Raw genomic sequence first — 24,205 nt, 5'->3', positions numbered from 1 at the left:
CTGTTGTAGTTGATTTCTAGTTTCATGCCATTGTGATCAGAGAAAGTGCTCAATATGATTTCAATCTTCTTAAATTTGTTGAGACCGCTTTTGTGCCCTACCATGTGTTCTATCCTAGAGAATGTACCATGAGTATATTCTGCTGCTTTAGGGTGAAAGGTTCTGAAGATATCTATTAAATCAAGTTGATCTAGTGTGTCCTTTAAGTCTACTGTTTCTTTAATTTTCTTTCTTGAGGATTTATCTAGTGATGTTAATGGGGTATTAAAATCCCCTACTATTATAGTATTGCAGTTGATCTTGCCCTTTAAATCCATCAAAGTCTGCTTTATATATTTAGGTGCTCCTATATGAGGTGCATAGATATTTATAATGGTTATATCTTCCTGTTGGATTGCTCCCTTTATCATTATGTAGTGATCTTCTTTATCTCTTACTATAGCCTTTGTTTTAAAGTCAATTTTGTCTGATATAACTATTGCTACCTCAGCTTTTTTTTCCATTTACATTTGCGTAAAATATTTTTTTTCCATCCTTTTATCTTCAGTCTATGTGCATCTTTTGTTTTAAAGTGTGTCTCTTGTAGACAGCATATGTATGGGTCCTGTTTTCTTATCCATCCAGCTACTCTATGTCTTTTGATTGGATCATTTAATCCATTTACATTTAAGGTTATTATTGATATGTAGTTGTTTATTGCCATTTTATTCTTTAAAACTGTATTCCTCTTTTGCTATATTCTTTTTCTCCTTTGTTCTGTTTACAATAGGCTCCTTAGCATTTCTTGCAGCCTTGGTTTGGTTGTAGTTAATTCTTTGAGGGTTTTTTTGGTCTGGAAAGCTTTTTATTTCTCCTTCAATTTTAAATGATAGCCTTGCTGGATAAAGTAGTCTTGGTTCTAGGCTCTTGTTCTGCATTACTTTGAACATTTCTTGCCATTCCCTTCTGGCCTCAAGTGTTTCTGTTGAGAAGTTGGAAGTCATCGTTATGGGGGCTCCTTTGTAGGTGATAGTCTTTTTTTCTCTAGCAGCTTTTAATATTTTCTTTTTATCACTTAGCTTTGGTATTTTAATTATGATGTGTCTTGGTGTAGATTTCTTTGGGTTTCTCTTTAATGGAGTTCTCTGTGCTTCTTGAACTTGTGAGACGTTTTCCTGCCTTGAGGGAAGTTTTCAGCTGATATGCTTGAACAAAGTCTCTATCCCTTGTTCTTTCTCTTCTTCTTCAGGAACCCCTATGATGTGGATGTTATTTCTCTTCATGTTGTCACAGAGCTCTCTTAGAGTTTCCTCAAACTTTTTGAGTCTCTTTTCTTTTTTCTGCTCTGCTTCCGTGCCTTTATTTATCTTGTTCTCTAACTCGCTGATTCGATTCTCAGCTTCATCCATCCTGCTTTTAATTCCTTCCATTGTGTTCTTCATTTCCGATATTGTATTTGTCATTTCTGACTGATTCTTTTTTATTATTTCAATATCCTTTTTATATTTGCTATCTCTTTATTTAGGTGTTCATAATGACCATCTATTGTTGTTCTAATATCTTTGAGCATCCTAACAATCACTATTTTAAACTCTGCATCTGGTAATTTGGTTATATCTGACTCATTCAGGTCCTTTTCTGGGGATTTCTCTTGATTCATTTGTGTTGCATTTCTCTGCCTTCTCATTTTGTCATTGTAAAAGAAGGTTTTGGCCACTGGAATCCACTGGGTGTGGCCTCTGTGTTCCCTAGGTGTGGTCTGTCTGCAGGCCCACCACCCCCTTTCTTCTGTCTTTTTGATGATTGTTGTCTCCTAAGTGTTTTTATGTCTTTGGAACCTACAAGAGGGCTCAGAAGTTCCTTGTTCTGGTGTTGGTCCCTTGGTGAGGTCAGGCTACTGTTAGAGCAGAGCACAGAGGTCAAAGCTACACAGAAAGTAACAGCACAGTGGGGCCCCTGCACTTCCCTACTAAATGCCCCCTTTAAGATCAAGGCAGAGCCGATGGGAGAGACCAGTGTCCTCCCCCAGTACATTTGGTCAGGCTCTTCTCTTTGGGTAGAATGAAAGCTCCTCAGACTCATGTCCATGGCCTAGGTCTCCTACCACCTCCCGACACAAGTATCCAGGGAGACCTGGGATATCTAGTGGAACTCACATCCTGAAATGCCCACCCCACAGCCTTGCTGGCCCTTTGGGAGAAAACTCAGAGTAGTAGTGACCTATTTGTCCATTCATGCATACATGCTAGATGCTGGGGATACAACGGTGAACAAAACACACCTAAATCCCTGCTCTTGTAGAGTTTACATTCCAATGAAGAAGAGGACCGTTTAACTAGTAATTATAATTGTTCCAGTAATGGGACAAAGATGGCAATAAAGTAAGAAAAACGTGTGGGAGGTTAGAGAGTAATAAATGCTCTGGTGAAAAATATGGCAGTAATGAATGATAAGCAATGCTGGGGAGAGAGAGGGTTGTACAATTTTAAGCATAATTTTAAGGTGGTTGGTGAATTCTTCACTGAGCATACTATTTGAGCAAAGATATAATGGAGGTTGAGAAGCAAATTGTGTGACAAACTGGGAGCAGTTTGTTTAGGGGGGGTAAAGGCTAAGAAACTGGGTCCTGCCTGGTGAGTTCTAGGAATGTCAAGGAGCTAGTATAGCTAGAGAGGTCCATGTATGCATGTCTGGGTGGTGGCATAGACGAAAGAAAATTTAGGTGAGATCACATAAAGCTTGTGAACATTGCAGAACCATTGGCTTTCTGTCTCAGTGAAATGTGACATTATTAGAAGACTTCGAGCAAAAAGACATGATCTTTTTTTTTTTTTTTTTTCATTTCTGAAGCTGGAAACGGGGAGAGACAGTCAGACAGACTCCCGCATGCGCCCGACCGGGATCCACCCGGCACGCCCACCAGGGGCGATGCTCTGCCCACCCGGGGGCGATGCTCTGCCCATCCTGGACGTCGCCATATTGCGACCAGAGTCACTCTAGCGCCTGAGGCAGAGGCCAAGGAGCCATCCCCAGCGCCCGGGCCATCTTTGCTCCAATGGAGCCTTGGCTGCGGGAGGGGAAGAGAGAGACAGAGAGGAAAGCGCGGCGGAGGGGTGGAGAAGCAAATGGGCGCTTCTCCTGTGTGCCCTGGCCAGGAATCGAACCCGGGTCCTCCGCACGCTAGGCTGACGCTCTACCGCTGAGCCAACCGGCCAGGGCCTAGACATGATCTTTTAATACATCACGTGGCTATTGTATGAAGATCTGACTGTAGAGGAGCAGGAGTTGAGGCTGAGACCAGTAAGACCATTTAATGCTATAGGCAAGAAACCATGCTGGCTTAGCCCAGATTGTGACACCAGGAGGTGATAAGAAAAGTGGCTGGATCCTGGATATGACATTAGTTAGCTAACAGGGTTCCCTGCTATGTTAGATGTGTGGGATAAAAGGAGTAGTCAAGGATAACTCCAAGGTTTTTAAAATTGTCAGAAAGATGGATGAAGTTTCCATACCTGAAATAGGAAATGGTTGCAGGAGAAGCAGGTTCGGTGAGGGGAATGGGAGTAAGGGCAGCAGGTGGTATTTAAAGCCTTAAGACTGGATTAGACGATGACTAAGAGTGAGGATAGATAGAGAGAAGAGGTCTACGACATTTCAAGGTTAAAGAATAAGGAGGAACCAGCACAAGATACTGAGAAGGAGTAACCAGAAAGAAGGAAGCAAACCTGAGAGCAAGTCCTGGAAGCCAAGTGATGGAGATTAATATAGAAAGGAAGGAGTGATCAGCTGGGGCTAGTACAACCAGCAAGTCATTGGTCACCTGGAAAGGAGTGGCTTTGAAAGGTGGTGGGATCAAAATCTTCCTAAGACTGGTTCAAGAGAAAATAGAGAAGTTGGAGACAGTGAGCAAAAACTCATAAGCATCTTTAATTTAAAGGAAAAGAGAAACATTGGATTATAGCAGGAGGGATAAGTGGAGGTTTTTGTCTGTTTTAAGATGGGTGAAATTATACTATGTTCATTTGCCAGTAGTACGGTCATGTGGGAGGAGCATGGGCGATGCAGGACAGAGAAAGGCTGGAGTGGTTTCCAAATGCACAAGTAGAGCACTTGACTCCTGCTAAGATGGGCAGTTTATCAGTAGTTACTGGACGGAGGTCATGGTTGGCATTCAGGTGCAGGCAGGGTGGTGGAGGTGGGCTGAAGAGCCCCGACGATCTCCTCTGATTTTGTCTGTTACATTATTGAACTAGGAAGCAAGGCCATGTTGTGTGAGGATGAGATAGGTGAGGGAAATTAGAGGAGAGAGGATGGGTGTCAAGGTTATCCAGGAGAGGTCTTAGATGAGACTGCCAGGCAGCTTTAAGAATCTCCTGAAGACTAGTGACCGTGAACTTAAATCGCAACCAATGGCATAATCTGTGCATTTCTACAGGCAATTTGAACTACCCTGGTGTAGATGTGGTGAGGTGGGGAAGAAACAACTCCACAGCCTTTCCAGCACCTTTGTGGGGGAGGGAGATCTTTGCCTCCCTCCCTGTGTCTAGTTAGGACAAAAGCCCTTTGGTTGCCTTGTGGCTGGGTGGGTCCTGACCAGCTGTCTCCAGTGAGTAGTAAAGGTCAGCAACAGTTCTCCCATGAGCCTTGGCAGAAGCTACGAGCAGAGTCACACCTACACGAGTCCTGGGTCCTGCAGTGGGTCATTGGGAGTCAAGAGTGTTTTGTCAGCCACGACCACCTTCCTCTTCAATTGCTTTGTTTCCCTGTCTTCTTTGAAGTGGCTCTGTGTGGAAAGCCCACCTATTACCTAATTGGTTTTCTGGTGGTATTGAGGCCCCTGCTACTTTCTCATTTTTTCCCCTCTTACATGCTTTCAGGTTTGTGGCCCACGGGTGTTCAGGATGCCAGTGTAAATGAACAGTGTGGCGACATCCTCACCAGCAAACGGTTCATGCTGGACATGCTGTATGCCCATAACAGAAAGCCCACGGATGCCGAGGAGAAGGGAGAGGGCCAGCCGGTGGGCACGGAGCAGGGGGCGGAGGCGGTGGCCAGCCTGGCCAGCAGGATATCCACCTTGCAGGCCCACTCCCTGGCCCAGGATGAGAGCATCAGGACAGTGGACATTGGCTGCCTGGACAATCGGGGCAGCGTGAAAGCCTTTGCTGAGAAGTTTAACAGCGGGGACCTTGGGAGAGGGTCCATCTCCTCCGACGCTGAGACCGATGACAAGGTCCCAGAGAAAACATCCGCACAGCCCAAGACAGAATCTGACTACATCTGGGACCAGCTCATGGCCAATCCTAGGGAGCTCAGAATCCAAGACATGGATTTTACCGACCTAGGGGAGGAGGATGACATCGATGTCCTGGACGTGGACCTGGGTCATGGGGAGGCCCCGGGGCCGCCTCCCCCGCCCCCACCTACCTTTCTAGGTTTGCCGCCCCCACCCCCTCCGCCCTTGCTGGACAGCGTGCCTCCCCCTCCAGTCCCCGGTAATTTATTGGCTCCTCCTCCAGTACTCAATGCTCCTCAGGGCTTAGGGTGGCCCCAGGTACCCAGGGGTCAGCCGGCATTCACGAAGAAAAAGAAGACCATCCGTCTTTTCTGGAACGAAGTGCGGCCTTTTGAGTGGCCATGTAAGAACAACCGCCGCTGCAGAGAATTCCTGTGGTCAAAACTGGAACCTATTAAAGTGGACACTTCCAGGCTGGAGCACCTGTTCGAGTCTAAATCTAAGGAACTGTCCGTCTCAAAGGTACCCCTAGCACCTGGCATGCTTCTTGATTTACAGAGTTATCTGAAGCTATTGAGTAGGACCAAGAGATTTGTATATAAACTTCCCTTTGTGTTGCTTTTGCTATTTGGTAAAAAAAAAGGGGGGGGGGAGGGGGGAGGTGTTAGAGGAAAAATCTGACCTTTAATACATTACTTTTGTGCCATGTCCTAGACATCCTAGATGTAAGCTAAGTGAGCAAGGAACCTCAATAGCTAACACAGCATCTTAGTAACACCATTGGGTAAAGTAGCTTCCAAATAATCTGGAGAAAAAGACAAAAAGATTAACCCAGCAATATTAGCAGAGCCCAACAGCAGAGGTTAACCTCAGCCAGAGCAGAGTAGACTTGCTAATTTATCAAACATGTCGACTTTCCCCGGGAGATGTGTTTAATTACTCTCACCTTCATTGATTATAGCTGGTAGTAGTCCTTTGAACCTCAGCGGTAACCACGTGATTGGTTATAAATGTCTGAGAACTCGGTAGGCATTGCTGCTGTGGTATTTTTAAGAGTGATGTCGTATCCGTTTTTATAAATGGAAAGTGCTGTGCGTGAAGTTATCGGACATTAACAGTAAAGTCACGGTTAGTGAACACTGATAGAGTAGCTGCAGCGTACTGGATGACAGATTTTATTTCTAATGATTTGCTGCATTAAGAGTCTTCTTTCTAGCATTTAAAGAACTGTTTTTATGAAACCCTTGTGATTCTGGGTGTGTGACAGATATAAAACAGGTTTAAGACGATCCTTCTCAGGATCTAGGGGTTTAAGAAAACACTTTGTAAAGTATAATTTAGAGTGAGTATACAAGAACTTATCCTCATGAACCAGTTCTAGCTGCACATGTTTCTCCATGTGCCATTGTGTGGGGTGAGGATAGAGCTGCCTGAGTCAGGCGCCCTGACTTACCAGTCAGCCTGTTCTGAATCAAAACGCTCTAGGTGCAGCGAGCGTCCTCAGGACGAAAGCATCCTTCAGACAAGGAATCTGGTGACAGAGTTAGTGCCTGTCACCTCTGTGTTTTGCTGACAGGCCAGGTAGGGGAGCTGTAATTGGTCAGCTTCCTGTTAAAACTCACGTTGTGGAGAGGGCGGGACTGTGTGTGCTCCTCCAGAGCTCGCCTTCCGCCTCGTGTTGATTTCTGCCTGGTCTCGGGGAGGCTGTGAGCCTACCTTGTCTCCAGCCTCGGGAGCCATCCCCCCAGCCAGAATTAAAGCCCTCTCCTGTTTATAAACCCAAAGCCCTGGACTCTCATACAGAAAATCATGCCAAATCAGCCCCCTCCTTCAGCTGAAAGTAGACCTCCCTTTGTCCTCTCTAGAGAATGACACCTGAGAAAGTGATGCTGGGCACTTACTCTAGGTGTCTCTGTGTCCTGACTTTCCCAGGACTGTTAACATGTGGTGCTGAGCTGCCTGGGTGCCCCCTTTCAGTTCTTTTTTTTTTTTCATTAAGGGGAGGTGGGAAAGCAGAGAGACAGACTCCCACATGCACCCGACCGGGATCCACTAGACAAGCCTACTATGAGGCGATGCTCTGCCCATCTGGGGCATTGCTTCCTTGCTTGGCAATGTAGCTACTTTAGCGCCTGAGGTGAGGCCATGGAGCTGTCCTCAGTGCCTGGGGTCAACTTTGCTCAAACCATTGGAGCCTTGGCGAGGGGAGGGAAAGAGGGAGAGAAGGGGAGGGGGAGGGGTGGAGAAGCAGATGGTTGCTTCTCCTGTGTGCCCTGACTGGGAATCAAACTCAGGACTTCCACACACCACGCCGACACTCTAAGCTAAATGCCCAGCACTCCTTCAGTTCTTAAAGTCAGTCCTGGCATTTGGAGAAGACTGGGCTGGCTGGGTTAAAACAGCAGTCTCTGGTTGCCAGGAGGTACCCAGCACTTAATGTCACTCATTCCACCCTCCAGTCCTCTGATCTAGTTGGCTGTCTCCGCCCCTCCCCTCCATCAGCTCATGTGGCTGGCTGCGCCCTCGAGGTCTCCCTCGGCTGGGGTCTCCCTCGGCTGGCCGCGCCCTCGGGATCCCCCTCGGCTGGCCGCGCCCTTGGGGTCCCCCTTGGCTGACCGCGCCCTCGGGGTCCCCCTTGGCTGGCCGCGCCCTCGGGGTCTCCCTTGGTTGCTCATCACCCTCAAAGATTGCTGGGGAGAGGCTGGCCCTTGACAGCGAGGTAGGAAAAATAAAAGAGAGTGACAGTTTGGCAGAGAAGGCACTTTTGACATCCTTTTTACAAAGGAAATGGTAAGAATTAAAAGCTTCCTTCAGAAGACCCAAAATGGACAGTTCCCCTACCTCCCTCCTCTTGGTTCCTCTGTGGTCAGCAATAAGTCCAGTTGGTGCCCTGTTAGGAGCCCAAAGTTTCATTCTTGCTTGAAGTACATGGTGACCTCTTAAAACAGTTTATTGCCTAGATAAAGGACAAATGTTTGCCTGGTGTTTATAAAGTGAGAGCCTAAGAGGAAAGTGATATATTGAAAAATTTACCAAACTGACTGTAGGATTTTCTACAACAGGACTCAGGAGCCCATGCCGCCAGCTTCTGGGGGATAGAAAATGTGAGCAGGGGCTAATTTACAAATGTCACAAAAGATGAGAATGCAAATTAGGTTTAAAACACAATACACTGGAGAGCTGAATCCACTATGTGTATGTTCCCACTACATATCTAACCAGTTTCACTTCTGTTTCTAATCCACAACTGATTTGTATGAAACACAGCTGTAAACAGCCACTTCCGAATTCTGGCTCATGAGAAGTTTTTTATTAAGCACAACAGAGTGTAACAAAAAGAAAATGAAGTAGATTTTACAAGACAATGCTTAGCAAAAGGAATCTGTTTTAGTTTCCATCAGAAAACTGAACACGAGAGCAGAGTCATAAAAGGTCATGGTTATGGCCGTCCAGGTCACCCCCCAAACAAGATTCGTGAGCAAGAGCCAAGGCTGAGCTACCACTTAATGGAAATGATAAGAACAGAAAAATGTTCTTTTTGGTTTCCTTTCCAATTAGTTTCTGGAATTGGATCTACTTTATTGTCTCTCAGCAGGAAATACACTCAACTTTTCAGTAAGATGACTTTAATTATGTTTGGTGGAGAAAGACAGAAATCCTGTGCTAAATTTCATCATGTTGTGTTTTTACTGTTGGCCTAAGATGTGGAGAATCACATAGGAGAAAAAGTGACCCCAGAAAAAGATCTAAGGGCAGAAAGCCCTTGGGGCTCTGGGGATGTACCCGGCATGAACGTGACATCATCCTGACGAGCCCCAGGAAGTAGCCTTCTAACCTGTGCCTAATCAAGGGAGCAAAGTCTCTTTGCTCCCAATAGACAGCTTTTCTATCCCGAGTTGTAGACAGACCAAGATAGATGTGGGATGGAAGAGGACACATCTACCAAAAAGGGGCATGGCTTTCCTCTGGGGATTCGGTTCTGTCTTACCTTGGGTCCACAGGCTCATCATGGAGAGGGGGCTGTAGAATAGATTGGGTGAAATTTGTCCAACTTCATTTACCTTGAAGTTTCTAAATGTATCAGACACTGTTTGCTATGACATTTTAAAAAAATTCAGAGATGATGATGTCTAGGTTAGGGTACTAGATAAACTATATTAACATTGAAGATGTAACTGTTTTATAGTTGGCCTCTGCTATAGAAACTCAGACTGCAAGTATGGGAAATTAATACTTTTTTCCTAAACTTAAGAATAAAGCGTGGCCCTGGCCGGTTGGCTCAGTGGTAGAGCATCGGCCTGGTGTGCGGAAGTCCCGGGATCGATTCCCGGCCAGGACACACAGGAGAGGCGCCCACCTGCTTCTCCACCCCTCCCCCTCTCCTTCCTCTCTGTCTCTCTCTTCTCCTCCCGCAGCCGAGGCTCCATTGGAGCAAAAGATGGCCCGGGCACTGAGGATGGCTCTGTGGCCTCTGCCTCAGGAGCTGAAGTGGCTCTGGTCGCAACGGAGCGACACCCCGGAGGGGCAGAGCATCGCCCCCTGGTGGGCGTGCCGGGTGGATCCCGGTCGGGCGCATGCGGGAGTCTGTCTTCTGCCTGCCTGCCTATTTCCAGCTTCAGAAAAATACAAAAAAAAAAAAAAAAAAAAAAAAAAAAAAAAAAGAATAAAGCGAGCCTGTTTAGGCAAATACCTTAGAACCTTTATTCCTCACTAAAGGTGTGTTAGTGTTTATTCAGACTTAGTGTGTTTGTTGTTGTTTTGTCTTTTGCCTTAATACTTTCCCACGTATACTGCCTGCTCCCTTGTTACAGAACTTAGGAAAATTTCGTAGCTGTCACATCTTCCTGACATCTGTATCACAGCATCATTGTCATTGTCATTTTCTCAACGAACAGTTTTGAAAATATCCAGTGGCGTCACTCTTAGCAGTTAGCAGGGAGTGAGGAATGCGTTGCCTTTTCTAGAACGAGCGTCTCTCTGAGCCAGACCGGGGTCTGCAGCAGTGATGTTGAGAAGGGTTTTGGGAAGTCGGTCGCCTTTCATGGAAGTGCTCTCAAACTTAGCGACATTCTCCAAGACTCACAGAGTCCTTTTAATAAATCACGTCCTTAGTTAGTTTCTATTTCCAGCCACGGCATCCTCTGCAGTGACACGTTCTGTGTGCTGAATATCTACTTTTCAGAGGCTGAATTTTTTAAAAAATTTGCTCGTCAAATTACTCCTTAAAGATCCAAAGGGGTGATCCTTTGTGGCTGCATTTCAGGAAAATACGCCCTGTCCACCTGCCCAGACCATGTGCCTCCACAGGCTTTGGTCATGTTCCCCTCCGTACTTGCCTCATATTGTTCTGTTCGTTCATAAGGACGTGGCTGCCTTCACAGTGGCCCTTCCCTGGACCTTGGCCCTCTTTATCGTGGTGTCCCACAGACAGAAGCCCCAGGACTGGTGGAGCAGGGTTTTCTGTTTTATTTTCAAGAACCACCCCCGTAATCTGGCTGTGTGGGGTTAGCTGTGGCAGAGTGTGTGGCCGTGTCCTCAGGAATCTGCCACACCCAGTCTCAGGCCTCCCACACGGCATCGTGCCTGTGTGCAGAAGGCCTGACAGCTCAGCTCTTAGCTCCAGGAGGAGCTGGGCATTTTGGGGGCACCTCAGGCTCATTTTAACATCAATGGAAACTTCCTGCATTGTCTGTAGCCGTAAGGACTAGATCCCACATCATTCATAAAAACGACAGGGCTAGTCCTTGCTGCTTTGGGAATGGGGGCTAGGCGAGGGCCCTGCTACTGTCTTTCAGTCCTAAGAAATGTTCTCTTATCCCTGTCTTTTGTTTCCTATTTTTAAATTGTTTCCTTTTTTTTTGAAAGAACAACTTTTTACTCTCCTAAAAATCCCATCTCAAAGTCTTTAGGCTTGAGAGTCTAAATCAGAGAATCCGGCTGCAGGAGAGATGTTTTACACAGCTTTGACCCTTGTGCCCCACTCCAGATTGTGGCGATCAGGGTCTCTGGGGTGGGGTCCCAAGTACCCTGTGGTCTAAGGGTAGCCTTACAGAATCCCTTGTGCACCCCATGTTGCAAAGTGCTGCTCTAAATAAGCTACCTTTTCTGGTTTTCCTTCAGAGAGTGTCGGTAGGTTGATCAGACCTGTTTTCTCCTCAGATAAATGATGTTGAGTTTCTTCCAGTTAATGGTGGTGACTTCGCATTTGCCATTCTGCTCTCAGTCATGAGGAGCCGTGTCTCCTGGCAAAGAAGAAGCATCTCTTGCTCGTTCTCCAGCACTCCCCTTTCCATCAGTCCTGGAGGCCAGTCTGTCAGCCTCAGAAGAGAATTGGGCGTCTGGAAATCACCATGATATTCTCCTTGTTAAAAACAGAAACCAGAATATTCTCTTTGCAAGGAGATCTTCAGTACCACGCGGGGCATGCTCATTTTTTGCACCCATTTTGATGTCTGGGATTCCATGTGTTTGGGGGCCTGCACACATGGAGTCCCATGAACATCCATGAGTCATTTTTCAGTTATTCACAAAGTCCCATGATGTCCAGGTCCCTGGAACTCGGCTCTGCAAGCTACATTGAGTATCAAGTCTCCATACTTTCCCTGGAACTCTCACTAGTCAGGGTAGGAACACTGATCTGATCCGCCATCACTGTTTATGTAGGTGCCTTTGATCAGTAAGTGTGGTAGATGCATTTGTTACGAAAAATATACATTGGTAGACCATATATTTTTAAAATGCAGTATCAGTAGAATGAAAATGATATAAGGGAGTCATTGGTGGTGAAAATAGCTAAGAACTAATTCTCAGAAAGTGCTATGTTCCAGGCATTGACATAAGTACTTTCTATATATTAATACCAGCAATACTATTCTAATAGTCCGCGCAGACACGTCTGTAGTGCTGCCACAGGCCAGGCGTTGTTCTCATTGTTTTGCATCCATTGTCTCCTTTCATCCTCACAACAAACCTTGCAAGATAGATGCCAGAGAGCAGTCTGGCACAGAGAGGTTCGGTGGCCTGCCAAGGTCACAGAGCTATGCTGGGTCAGAGCCCAGCTGACCCCCCTGGATGACTTGCTCCTCTGGGTAGTTTCAGTGGCGCTTCAGGGACTCCGAGTCTGTCTCTGTGGTCCCTGGATTCCATTTTGTTTGGAGAATTTTCAGTCCATCTCTGAACACATCCTTGTACTCTTCCCTTGGGGATTTTTATCTCTTGCCATCTTAAAAGACTCCCCTCACCCCCACCCCTCGAAAGACCTATGTGATTTGTTATTGCAATTTTAAATTTCATTTGGTCTAGGCTCTACCTCTACCTGTGTGACCTTAAGCAAGTCTGTCAACTTCTCTGAGTCTGCTCTCCCCTAGGGCGGTAGGGGAGGGGGGTGGAGAAATCAGGCCTGATCTAGGTATCTGACCTTTGGGGTCCTTGAGTGAATCCAGTGGATTCTTTACTTGCAGATTCTGAAATACTCATTCTTGAGGCAATACTTTGTTCCTTCCTGTCTTCTCCCTGTGAGGCAGGTAGACATCGTCTCTGTATCAGAGACCGGCATTGCATCAAGGTCCCCGAGTGGGCCTGAATATCTCGCTTTTCCATTCCAGAAAATATTCCTATTATTGTATGTAACTTTCTGCCCGTTGGAGTGGCTGAGTTCGTAGGGCCCTCCCTTTTGGACCTGGTTGGTTCTAGAGAGTAGACCCCAACGCAGAAACCTGACCAGCAAATGACCCTAGGGCTGCAGAGAAGAGTCTCGCCCTTGCCCTGCACCTTGGAAGTCAGCAATCACTAGGGCTGCAGAGAAGAGTCTCGCCCTTGCCCTGCACCTTGGAAGTCAGCAATCACTACTTAAGTTGGCCAACTCCTCTGTGCTCAGAAATCCGGTAACTCTCGCAGCCTTGGGTGCTGCCTGTTTGAAACCTCTTTCTGGAGAGGAGCTCACTTCTGTCTTCCTGGAAGCTGGACCTTCAGCCCTCCTAGGCAGCTGGGGACAAAGGTGTGGAATTGCCTTGGTTACTTCTTTTCTGTGCCTTCTCTCTAAGAAGTCTCTGATAGCACCCCTTTCCACAGAGGGTAACTTCTTTCTCTTACCAGTTTGGCTAGCCACACCCTCTTCCCCTCCCCCTGCAGTCTTCTAGGCTGAGTGAAAAGCAAAATCGAACAAAAGCCCTACATGGTATCTAAGCCTGAAGCATTTCTCCAGAGACTGTTTCTCAGTATTTCTGGTAGGGCAGCTGCTGACATCCCGGAGGCTTCCCAAAGGCCCGTGGTTCACAGGGGCGGCTCTGCTCCGTGCTGGGTTCTGCTCAGGGCTCAGCTAAAGAAGGCTTTCTGCAAGCAAAAACCAGAGACTGGGTTCTTTCCAGGATACCCTGACCCTCTTAAAAGAACAAGTGCCTTTTCCTTGAACATTTCTGGACACATTTGGAACAGTAACCTATTCAGAAGCAGCTCCACAGAGGTAACCCCACACAACATCACTTCCGCTCTTGCTTGGGGTGACTGTCTCACCCCAGAGAGAGTTCTTTCCATTTTCACTTCCGTCCAACTCCTAACTTAGAATCCTGTGCCTGGAAGGATGCTGGGCCCATGGGAGCTTCCTTCCAACATCTTTTCCTCCCTGATAGTTCTGGGGCTTACAGAGGAAGAGGGCAAAGGTTCGGCTGATTGACCTTTTATCAAAGACTTGAGGCAGGAACCCTTATTTCTTATTCCCCCAGGACTGACCGTGGGTGTCATGGGCCTCCTGGCTCTCCACAGTCCTTGTGGCAGTGTCCCCACTCGAGAAGCAGGCACTTCACAGACACTCAGGAAATATCTGCTTAAGGAAATGGGATCTATATCCAAAAGAGGCAACAAATCAATAAATATGGGAAGACAGCCAATCAGAAAGAGACTGTTGGAAGACTTAGTCTCTTCTCCTGCCTCTGCTCAGGGTTTGTCATGAACCATCACTGATCATGCCTTGAGACTCCAGTCAGCCAAGGGCTCTTGTGGCGTGTGACATAATCCTTGTACCCTTACCCATGCCTGTACTCCTGCTTCCTCTCTTACCCATGCCTGTGCTCCTGCTTCCTCTCTTACCCATACCTCTACTCCTGCTTCCTCTCTTACCCATGCCTGTGCTCTTGTTTCCTCTTTTACCCATGCCTGTGCTCCTGCTTCCTCTCTTACCCATGCCTCTACTCCTGCTTCCTCTCTTACTCATGCCTGTGCTCTTGTTTCCTCTCTTACCCATGCCTGTGCTCCTGCTTCCTCTCTTACCCATGCCTCTACTCCTGCTTCCTCTCTTACCCATGCCTGTGCTCTTGTTTCCTCTCTTACCCATGCCTGCGCTCTTGTTTCCTCTCTTACCCATGCCTGTGCTCCTGCTTCCTCTCTTACCCATGCCTGTGCTCCTGCTTCCTCTCTTACCCATGCCTGTACTCCTGCTTCCTCTCTTACCCATGCCTGTGCTCTTGCTTCCTCTCTTACCCATGCCTGTACTCCTGCTTCCTCTCTTACCCATGCCTGTGCTCCTGCTTTCTCTCTTACCCATGCCTGTGCTCCTGCTTTCTCTCTTTTTAAGAAGGACGATGTCTGGCAATCCAGTCTCTATCATGATGTTAACCTGCCATATTGGCCTTTTTTACTTCAGGTTACTTTCTTCCGTTCCATCTTAGAAATCAGGCTTTCCTAATGAATTGTGACTCACTAACCTGGTGGTTTTGTTGGAATGATAGGGTTGGACTACCGTATAAGAGCTTTTTCTGTTCTATCATTCTAGCTATTCTAGTGCTAGACCTTTTAATTATATCAGTATTATAATGTTTTTATCGCTAAGTAAATTCTACGTACTGATTTTTTCACACATAACCTTTCATAGTAACTTTAGAATAGTTTGTTATTCCAAAAACAAATCTTGCTGGATTTTTATTAAAATTACTTTAAATGTATATATTCAATGAGAGATAATGAGCCTCCTTACAATATTGAGACTTCCTATCCTGGATATGATGTTCCTCATTTATTCACATCTTTTATTCTTCTCAAGATGATGTTGTTATTTCCTTTAGGTAGGCCTTGTATTGATATATCAAGAGGTCTGTTGTTTCCTAGTTTGGGTGTTGCTTTTTGGGATGTATCTGGTCTCGTATCAAGTGCAGAACAACTTTCTGATTTCCTGCCTAGAAGTTATGCCCCCTGTCATCATCCCAAGTCCTGTTCTACCTTTTTCCCATCACATCTTACACCTTTGTTCTGGATCCCTTTAGAGGGGCAGTAAACATTTCCTGATCTTCTCCACAAGGACCACTCTTTCTTCTTTGGCTTCTGCTTTATAGCCTATTTCCATTGTCAACCAATTTTCTATTTTTCTAATTTCAAACAATGGACAATCACTGACTTTCGATCAAAGAAGTACAATAAGGAAATGGGTGATTGAGCAAGACTGTTAGCAAGTGTGTGAAGGGTGCATTGGGAAGAGAAGAGGCTAGAAGCAGGAGACCAGTGGTGGGATGGTGGGCGCCGGGGGCAGGCTCAGGGTGGAGGTGGTGGGCATGGAGAATAGGGGTCATTAACGGCCTTGTGGAAGAGGATGGATGACAGCTTCTCTGTCACAGGACCATGTGAAGGATCTAGTGAAGGTCATACTTGCTGACCTAGGACTTTGAACCCCAAAACAATGATTGGAATGGGTCAGAATGGGTGACTACTAATCCTTAGAAATGAACATGTGCTCCTGGACAGAGAGAACTTGGCCTTGTTCCTGCAGGTGCTTCTGTAGGTTATTGTGGGGGGAAGGAGGGAGTTAGCCCTACATGACCACTACCTCGTCTCAGGCAAAGCATGAGCCAGGACACTGCGTGTTCAGTAGCATCCAGTGGAACCTGTTTTAATTATAAACAAAAGCATTTAAAACACTTCTTGGATAAAATCTAGAGATTGAATCATTCAATTTCAGATATTACTTTAATCTTATTCTTTCAGGAAGTGAGAGGAAGTGCTCTGAGAACATGGAGAGTCATCTCTGGGGATAGCTCTCCCCATTATCTCATATGCTTTGAGGCTTTTTCCTAACTTCCAGGGGAGTGTGTGGGTGTGTCTGCTCGTGTCCATTGGATTCTATTGAAAGTGGGGACAAGGCTGTGTCCGGCTCAGAGTCACCATATAGATCGATGCACATTGTTTTGCACATGGACACTGGTTGAGCGGAAGAGCTGAAATCTGAGTAGTGCAATTTTCTCCGGCTATTTGCCAATAGGGCTGTGTCTCCCCAGAAAGGGGCATCTCTTTCTTTTCCTCATTTGCACCAAGGCTCTAGTTGGGCAGGGCCTGCCCAGGCATCTCTCCAGGCTTCTAAGGTGTGGGGGACTTGTATCAGTGAGCGGCTAAGGGCAATGATTCCCAGGGAGTCCCTGCCTTTGAGAAATGTCTTCTGCACCGGAACCGGGCTCTGGGTAACTGCCTCCCCAGTGCCAGACTCCAGGCTCCCTCTGCCTTCCCTGCTGCCATCCTTGTGTGGCTGCACAATGCCTTGTGTGGCCACTCCAGGCCACAAGTCCACACTCGAGGCAGGAAGGATGGGGAAGGGCAAAAGGCATGGCCCTCTGGCTCTATCCCTTTTTAATCAGAAAAACAAAAGCCAGAACTAAGTTACAGGGCCAGCTTTAGTTGCAAAGGGTCCAGGGAGGTGACTGATATGATTGACACAGTGCCAACTTGAAAAATGTCAAGGCCCTGTTGGTGAGCACAGAGGAGGGGAAGGACGTGGTTGGGGTTAGGGGCCCCGCAGAGCCTGGATGGCTGGGCACCCCAGCACCCCAATGTGAGCATTGAAAATCATAACATCCCTCTTCACTGCCTATAGTCAGCATTTTATCAAACTTTTCTTATTCCTTCTTAGCCTTTCACACACAAAGCAACATTTTTAATTAGAGCTAAAAGCTAAGTTTCAGGGATTCCCAATAGGCTTATTTGATTCAAGAAATAGAAAACAAGTTTTCCCTGCAGAATGAAGATGCTTCCGTATGCCACATATCCCTGGAAGCCCACTGTGCAAAGCTGATCACCACACCCACAGGAATTGTTCCTCTTGGCCACCAGGCTCCAGAACTGCTGGGATGCTTTCAATTATTTTCCTCGTGAAGAAATTTTAATTTATTCCCAAATGCATATTTAAGGATGTAAAATAGAATTTTAATAATTGAGTTTGGAAGGGCTCAGTAGGGCTCAAGGGGCCACAGTCCATTTCTCCTTGCCAGCTTCCAGCTTCTAGTCTAAACGTAGCAACAGGCCAGCTTCTCCAGACAGTCCGAGCGCTCCCAGGCCTGGCCACTAGGGGGCCTCAGCGCAGACTCACGCTGAGCAGCCTTCAGCTACTTGACTGGGGCCTGCAGTGGAGTCGGAGTGGCTGGCTCCTGAGGTCCCCCAAGGTCCCCTGGAGGTGGCCCTCCCAAACCTCTAGCTTCTTCTCTGGCAGTTCCAGCAACCTAGACAAAGCCACTTCTTATCTTCCCTCCCCAGCTCAGGACTAGATCCTAGGCCAGTGGTTCTCAACCTTTCTAATGCCGTGACCCCGCAATATAGTTCCTCATGTTGCGGTGACCCCAAACCAAAAAATAATTTTGGTGGCTACTTCATAACTGTAATTTTGCTACAGTTATGATTCGGAATGTAAATACCTCATATGCATTATGTATTTTCCGATGGCTTTAGGCGACCCCGCCGGGGTCATGACCCACAGGTTGAGAACCGCTGTCCTAGGCAGTCTACCTCAGTGTCAGCTTCTCCAGACCCCCCGCCCCATCATAGATGAGCTTATAACCCCCCGGCCAAGCCCCTCATTCTGTGAACACACCCCACCTTCCCTTCAGGATGTGCACCATGCCTGTTGCATCCTTGTCCGCTAGGCTTGTTACCTGAATAAAAATGGTCGCTCTCCCAGCTCTGTTTGCCGGAAGGGAAACCTGGACAAACCAAGTGCCAACGACAGAGTCAGGGAGCTTGCTGGGCTGGAGCCCCTCCACTCGTCCCCACGGCCACCCGCCCTTAACTTCCTAAGAGCTCAGGGGGAAAGCGGAGGCCTTGTCTCTCCTCTGGGCAGGTGATGGCTCAGCACCTCACACCCAGGGCCTGCCCCCAAGAAGCACTCAGACCAGCAGGGAAGCCGCACACATACAAGGGCTCTGGGTGGACACCCGGACACTCTGTCCCCATGCTACCCTCCTCAGCCTCTGGGCCTGTTGGCCCCGCATTCCTCTTCCCCAGCACGTGCCCTTCGGTGTTCCTTCCTCAGAAGGTCCCTCTTCACACCGCCCCTCCCCCCAGCAGCAGCTGCCAAGATGTCTGTGTGGCAGGTGCTCTGGGGTGAGAGGCAGGGGATGTTTGAACGGTGAGAGGAGCGCCTGAGACGATGTAGCCAGGGGTCCAGCCGGGGCAGATCCCGCCGTCACTCGCGTCTTCCCGGCCTGGGTGCTGACTGTCTCTACTTGCAGGCACGCACCGTGCACACCAGGGCCAAGCAGAGCACATTCTGACACAGGGGTCCCCAAACTTTTTACACAGGGGGCCAGTTCACTGTCCCTCAGACCATTGGAGGGCCAGACTATAAAAAAAACTATGAACAAATCCCTATGCACACTGCACAGATCTTATTTTAAAGTAAAAAAAACAAAACGGGAACAAATACAATATTTAAAATAAAGAACAAGTAAATTTAAATCAACAAACTGACCAGTATTTCAATGGGAACTATGCTCCTCTCACTGACCACCAATGAAAGAGGTGTCCCTTCTAGAAGTGTGGCGGGGGTGGGATAAATGGCCTCAAGGGGCCGCATGTGGCCCGCGGGCCATAGTTTGGGGACCCGTTCTGACACCTTGCAGACCACAGGAAGTGAGCTCTGAGAGGTTTTAGTTTTGTTTCCATTGCTTCTATGGGAAAAAAAAATAGGTGTTTTCTTTTTCCTTGTTTACAAAATATCACATTGTTCCCAATTGAAGGAAAATCCATTTTATTTTGTAATGTCTCTGACTTGCGAAGTTCTGTTGCTGACCTGCGCTTGGCGGCTTCTTGGGGCTAATCCCTGATCTCTTTCTTCCACGCTGAGCGGTAGCCAGTCTTTTCCAAGCTGAGTTGGGGCCACTGATTTTCGTCTCTAAATAAGTAGCGAGTTTGCTTTTAATAATGAAACACAGAAAAGACCAAAGATGATACATTAATCTCAGATTCTCCTTGTTTTGTGACCAAGAAAACTGCTGCAGACGGGAAAAGGCAGGAGATCATTGTCCTGGATTCCAAGAGGAGCAATGCTATCAATATCGGCCTGACAGTGCTGCCCCCTCCAAGAACGATTAAAATAGCTATTCTGAATTTTGATGAATATGCCTTAAACAAAGAAGGAATTGAGGTAAGAGAAGCTCTACCATCATTTCTGTTCTGTAATATGTCACATCTGTAAAGCATTACTGTGTCCAGTATGACTTTTCCTGTAGCGTGGCTTGATATTTTTCTGTTTCAGCCAGACTCTGAATAATGTTAATAATTCTCACATTTTTTAAAACGCTTCTGGGAGACGGGGAAATCCCCCTTTACCTATGAAGTTCAGGGATCCTCATCTGGTTCATTTACCAACTTCCTTCTGACTCTCCTCTGCCTCCTAAACCTGGAAGAAGAGTATGATGACCTCTTTAGGAGGCTGTTAGGATCTTCTTCCACTTAATTTCAAACTAAATATACAGGGTCCTCAGGTGATGACAGTCTCGACATACAACGTTTCAAGTTTACGACCTTTATACCCATAAAAACTTAGAAATTGAGATGCGTCTCGGCTTACACTGTTAGTGTCGTACTTTTTTTTTACACTCATTTTTTGTCATCTTTTTTCTGTTACTACAGTACAGTGTACCGCATAGTATATTTATGTTCTTTTTCTGTGGCTTAGTTGTGTTTTTATGTTCTACATTATGATTTGATAACGGTGTTAGGATAAGTAAGTGACTTAGGCTAGGATGTGTTTCGACTTACCCCCAAATTTAGGTTATGTTACTGTCGTAGAAATGGAACTGTGTCATAACCCAAGGACCCCATATGTTTAATGAGCAGTTTCAAAAGTAAGGTTTTCAGATGTGCTCAGATTCATGTAAATGATTTTGTTTCTCCCTTTGCACTCATTAGGGTATGTAGAGATAAGTTTCATTTGATAAACTGGAGAACCCAAGCTGACTGAGTCTTTAGCATTTGCTGATCTGAATGGCAGAAGTGGAGGGAGGTTGGGTGACTGGGCTGTGACTACATGACTGGAACGTGTCCTCGCTGGAGCCACAGCTCACCTGCTCTTCCAGGCAGGGTTCCGTGCATTCCACCAGGACCTGTGTCCCTCACTGTGGGCTGGTGCCAGTTTGCAGCAAGTCAGATCTCCTAATAATAGAGCCAGAGTGAGTAGAGCCAGTGGCCCAGCCCACAGATTCCTACTGATGGGTAGTATAGCCTGGACCCCACTGGGTCGGAGTGGGGACTGGAGGACACTGCTTCATAGCATTGGGTGACACCCACTCCATTCTCCTATTAGCAAGAAGCCCTGGATTCCTTTTTCATTCTTCCACAGTTGGGGTTCATTCATACATAGTCTTATTTGAAAGTCTTGAAAGTAGAGGGAACAGATGAGGACTGACTGCAGTGAGGGAAAGCAGACTCTTGGCAAAAGAATTGAACGTGAGGAATGACTCAGGTCATGGTGCCAGACTTGACCCATCCCTGAGTGTGGGAGGGCATGTGGCATCAGAGCCCCGCTGGACAGGCATACCTTTGTGCTCTACAAGAACCCTCTGCAGGAAACACTGGGTTCCTAGAGGTTTGCACTGGTTTGAGCAGCGGCCCTTTAAAATACATGCCCACCCAGAACCTCAGAATAGGACCCTATTTGGAAATAGTCTTTGCAGATGTGATCATGTTATGATAATGTCATGTGGGATTAGGGTGGGCCCTACTGCAGTGACTGATAACCTTATAAGAAGATGGAGACTGGGACATAGACACAGAGAGGAGAATGCCATGTGAAGACAGAAAACACACAGGGAGACACACAGACCAGAAAGCCATGTGATGATGGAGGCAGAACTGACTCCAGAGTGATGTGTTGACAAATCAGGGAGCACCAAGGATTGCCTGCAACTGCCAGACACTAGGGAGAGGCAAGCCAGGGTCCTTCCCTGGAGCCTTTGGAGAGAACTCCTTGATAGCACACTCCTAGTCTCTCAAATGATGAGAGAGTAAGTTTCTGTTGTCTTAAACCACCCAGTATGTGCTGATGGCAACCTTAGAAAACCAGTACAGGCCTGAACGGATCTGCTCTGAGAAACACACACATACTCTGCTCCAAGAAGCAGGTCCAAGGACGGAAATGCATTTCCTTCAGGCTGGAGAGGAGTTGAACTCCCAGCCATAGAGTCAGGGCAGGCAGCAGAGCCGGGCGACAAGGCAAGTGGGCAGCCAGGGAGTGAGAGCACATGGCGGACTGGGCAGAGGGCCCGAAGGAGAGAGCCGGTGGCAGTAGGTACACGCAGAGAGGGACATTGAGACACTGCCGACAGGAAGAAGGGGGCTGGCCAGGCCTCGGTATGAGGCAGCCCGATTCTGGGACCCCCAGAAGGGCAGGGAGAAGAAAGGCATTGGCTTGCCATTGGGCAGCTGGGGGCTGCCGACCTGGACAAACCAAGTGCAAATGACAAAGAACGGCCCTGGCCGGTTGGCTCAGTGGTAGAGCGTCGGCCTGGTGTGTGGAAGTCCCGGGTTCAATTCCCGGCCAGGGCACACAGGAGAAGCGCCCATTTGCTTCTCCACCCCCGCCCCCTCTCCTTCCTCTCTGTCTCTCTCTTCCCCTCCCGCAGCCGAGGCTCCATTGGAGCAAAGATGGCCTGGGCGCTGGGGATGGCTCCTTGGCCTCTGCCCCAGGCACTAGAGTGGCTCTAGTCGCCGCAGAGCGACGCCCCAGAGGGGCAGAGCATCGCCCCCTGGTGGGCGTGCCGGGTGGATCCCAGTCGGGCGCATGCGGGAGTCTGTCTGACTGTCTCTCCCGGTTTCTAGCTTCAGAAAAATACAAAAAAAAAAAAAAAAAATGACAAAGAACATGGTTCCCTGGTGCCCATTCTGACCTTCCTGTTTATGTAAGTGTCTTTTAGAGATTGCAAAGCTTCAGATAGATACAAAGAGAGGGAGGCTGCAAATGCAGCCAGAGCCAGCCTGATTAAAGGGAAAAAATGACAACGTCCTCTTTTAAAAATATCTCCCCTTCTTTTCCTGAGAACTTGAAAGGTCCATTAGGAGAGATTGATTCTTTTGGGTTTTGCCTTTGTTCTTTCCTGAAATGCAGATCTCCCTGGGGAGGGAAATTTTCAGATACAGTAGGTTACTTAGATTTTAGAATGAATCAAATTACTTTTTCCTTTCCTGACTGGTTTCCAGCTGAGCGCCTTTTTGATCCGGAAAGGAGTAACGATAGCCTCAGTAATGATGATAGACACAGGAATGGCCACGTAGCACCGAAACGGGCGGTCTTAGGTTGCTCCCTGCAGCCAGGCTCCGGGTAGTGCTTTGCACAGGGGCTCGTCAGAACCTATGGGATACAGACTATTACATTTCCTATCTTAGAGATGAAGAGAGTGAGTCCCAGTTTTAGTCTGTGCCCAAATTCACAAGCCAGTGAGAGGTCAGGTGAAATATGAGCTCTAGAATCTGAGTGTAAAGTGCAGAGCAGGGGCCTGGAGGACGGCTGGCCCAGGAGGGCTCATGGGCATCAAAAAGAATAAGAAGGACCCTGAAAGGGAGGTGAGAAGACTCAGGAGGCCACACAGGCCACTTCCCAGCGCTGCCTGTGGCTTTCTCCTGGGGTAGCTGATATACGCAGTGATAGAAAGCAAGAAGACAGCGGTAAAAAAAAACACTGCTAAGCCCTTACCGAGAGTTTACCGTGTCCTGAGTGCTCAGTGAATCCATATTTAGTCACAACAGTGTGCAGAGTTACACATTTCTATCCCAGTTTTCATCTGAAGCAGAGTTTCTCAACAGTGGCACTGTTGACATTCTGGGCTGGGCAGTTCTGTACTCTGGGAGTTGCCCTGTGCACTGTAGGATGTATAGCAAACATCCCTGGCTTCTCCCCACAAGCCGGAAGTACTGTCTCCAGATTTTGTCAAATGTTTGCTGGGCACAAAATCACCCCGGTTGAGAACCCGTAATTTCAGGCTGCCTGTGTGACTCCTGAAGCTGTGTATATGTTTTTTTAACTCTTGTCAGTCATAGTTGAGTAGAGTCCAGCAAACACCAGTCCTCTTGGAGAACTTGGAACCCAGGCATGTCAGCCATTACGTGCTGTCTCTGCCCCCTGATCTCAGGGACTCAAGGGGCACGCGTGGTCTACAGCCCTGTGTGGAGCCAGTTACCCAGAGTTTATTCACTAGGCTTGTCGGTCAGGAATTAAGTCAGGACTGAGAAGAGATGGAAGTTTTGTCCTACAGATCTTTATTAATAAGATTTCTAGCTTGCGCGCAAAGGGCCTTTGGCCAAACTGTCTGCTTCTGGGACGCAGGACTGTAGCATGGCACCATGGCTTAACAGGGCGATGGAAACCTCTGTGTACCTGAATGTGATTAGGATGTATTAAAAGACATCCTGTGGCTTTGCCTAGCAACCTGATGGCATGCATCCAGTTTGTTGTGTAAACCCAAAGGAGTCATTAACTAACTTCATTAAGGAAGTCGTTTTTCTTAAGAGGATTAAATTTGAGAACATTATTTTGAGGCCGTTTCTAAGTAGTATTAGTGATATTTCCCAAGTAAGATGTCATTAGGGTACCACAAAGGGAGGTACGAAGAGGTTTCTGAGTGGGACCTGCCTTTCTGAATTTTATAGTCTACTCAGAGGGTAGCACCATTCAGTGGTCCCACAGAACATTTAATTTGGCCCATGTGGCTGCCAGGCCTGTCCGCATCCTACAAACAGAAGTTCCCTTTG

The 24,205-nt window shown here is 47.3% G+C and overlaps 1 protein-coding gene across 12 annotated transcripts in view; it reads left to right on the top strand.

Moving 5' to 3' along the window:
• FHOD3 (formin homology 2 domain containing 3) overlaps positions 1-24,205 on the top strand; it is a 488,187-nt gene that overhangs the window by 417,587 nt on the left and 46,395 nt on the right. For all 12 annotated transcript variants that reach the window (XM_066352679.1, XM_066352680.1, XM_066352678.1 and 9 more), the window contains 2 exons: positions 4,857-5,737; positions 19,446-19,604. In XM_066352679.1, coding sequence (XP_066208776.1) covers positions 4,857-5,737; positions 19,446-19,604 — 1,040 coding nt within the window. The remainder of the gene's footprint in view (positions 1-4,856; positions 5,738-19,445; positions 19,605-24,205) is intronic.

Source organism: Saccopteryx leptura, chromosome 11, assembly GCF_036850995.1.
Source record: "Saccopteryx leptura isolate mSacLep1 chromosome 11, mSacLep1_pri_phased_curated, whole genome shotgun sequence".
Classification (NCBI taxonomy): Eukaryota; Metazoa; Chordata; class Mammalia; order Chiroptera; family Emballonuridae; genus Saccopteryx; species Saccopteryx leptura.
This window is presented reverse-complemented; position numbering and strand designations above follow the sequence as displayed.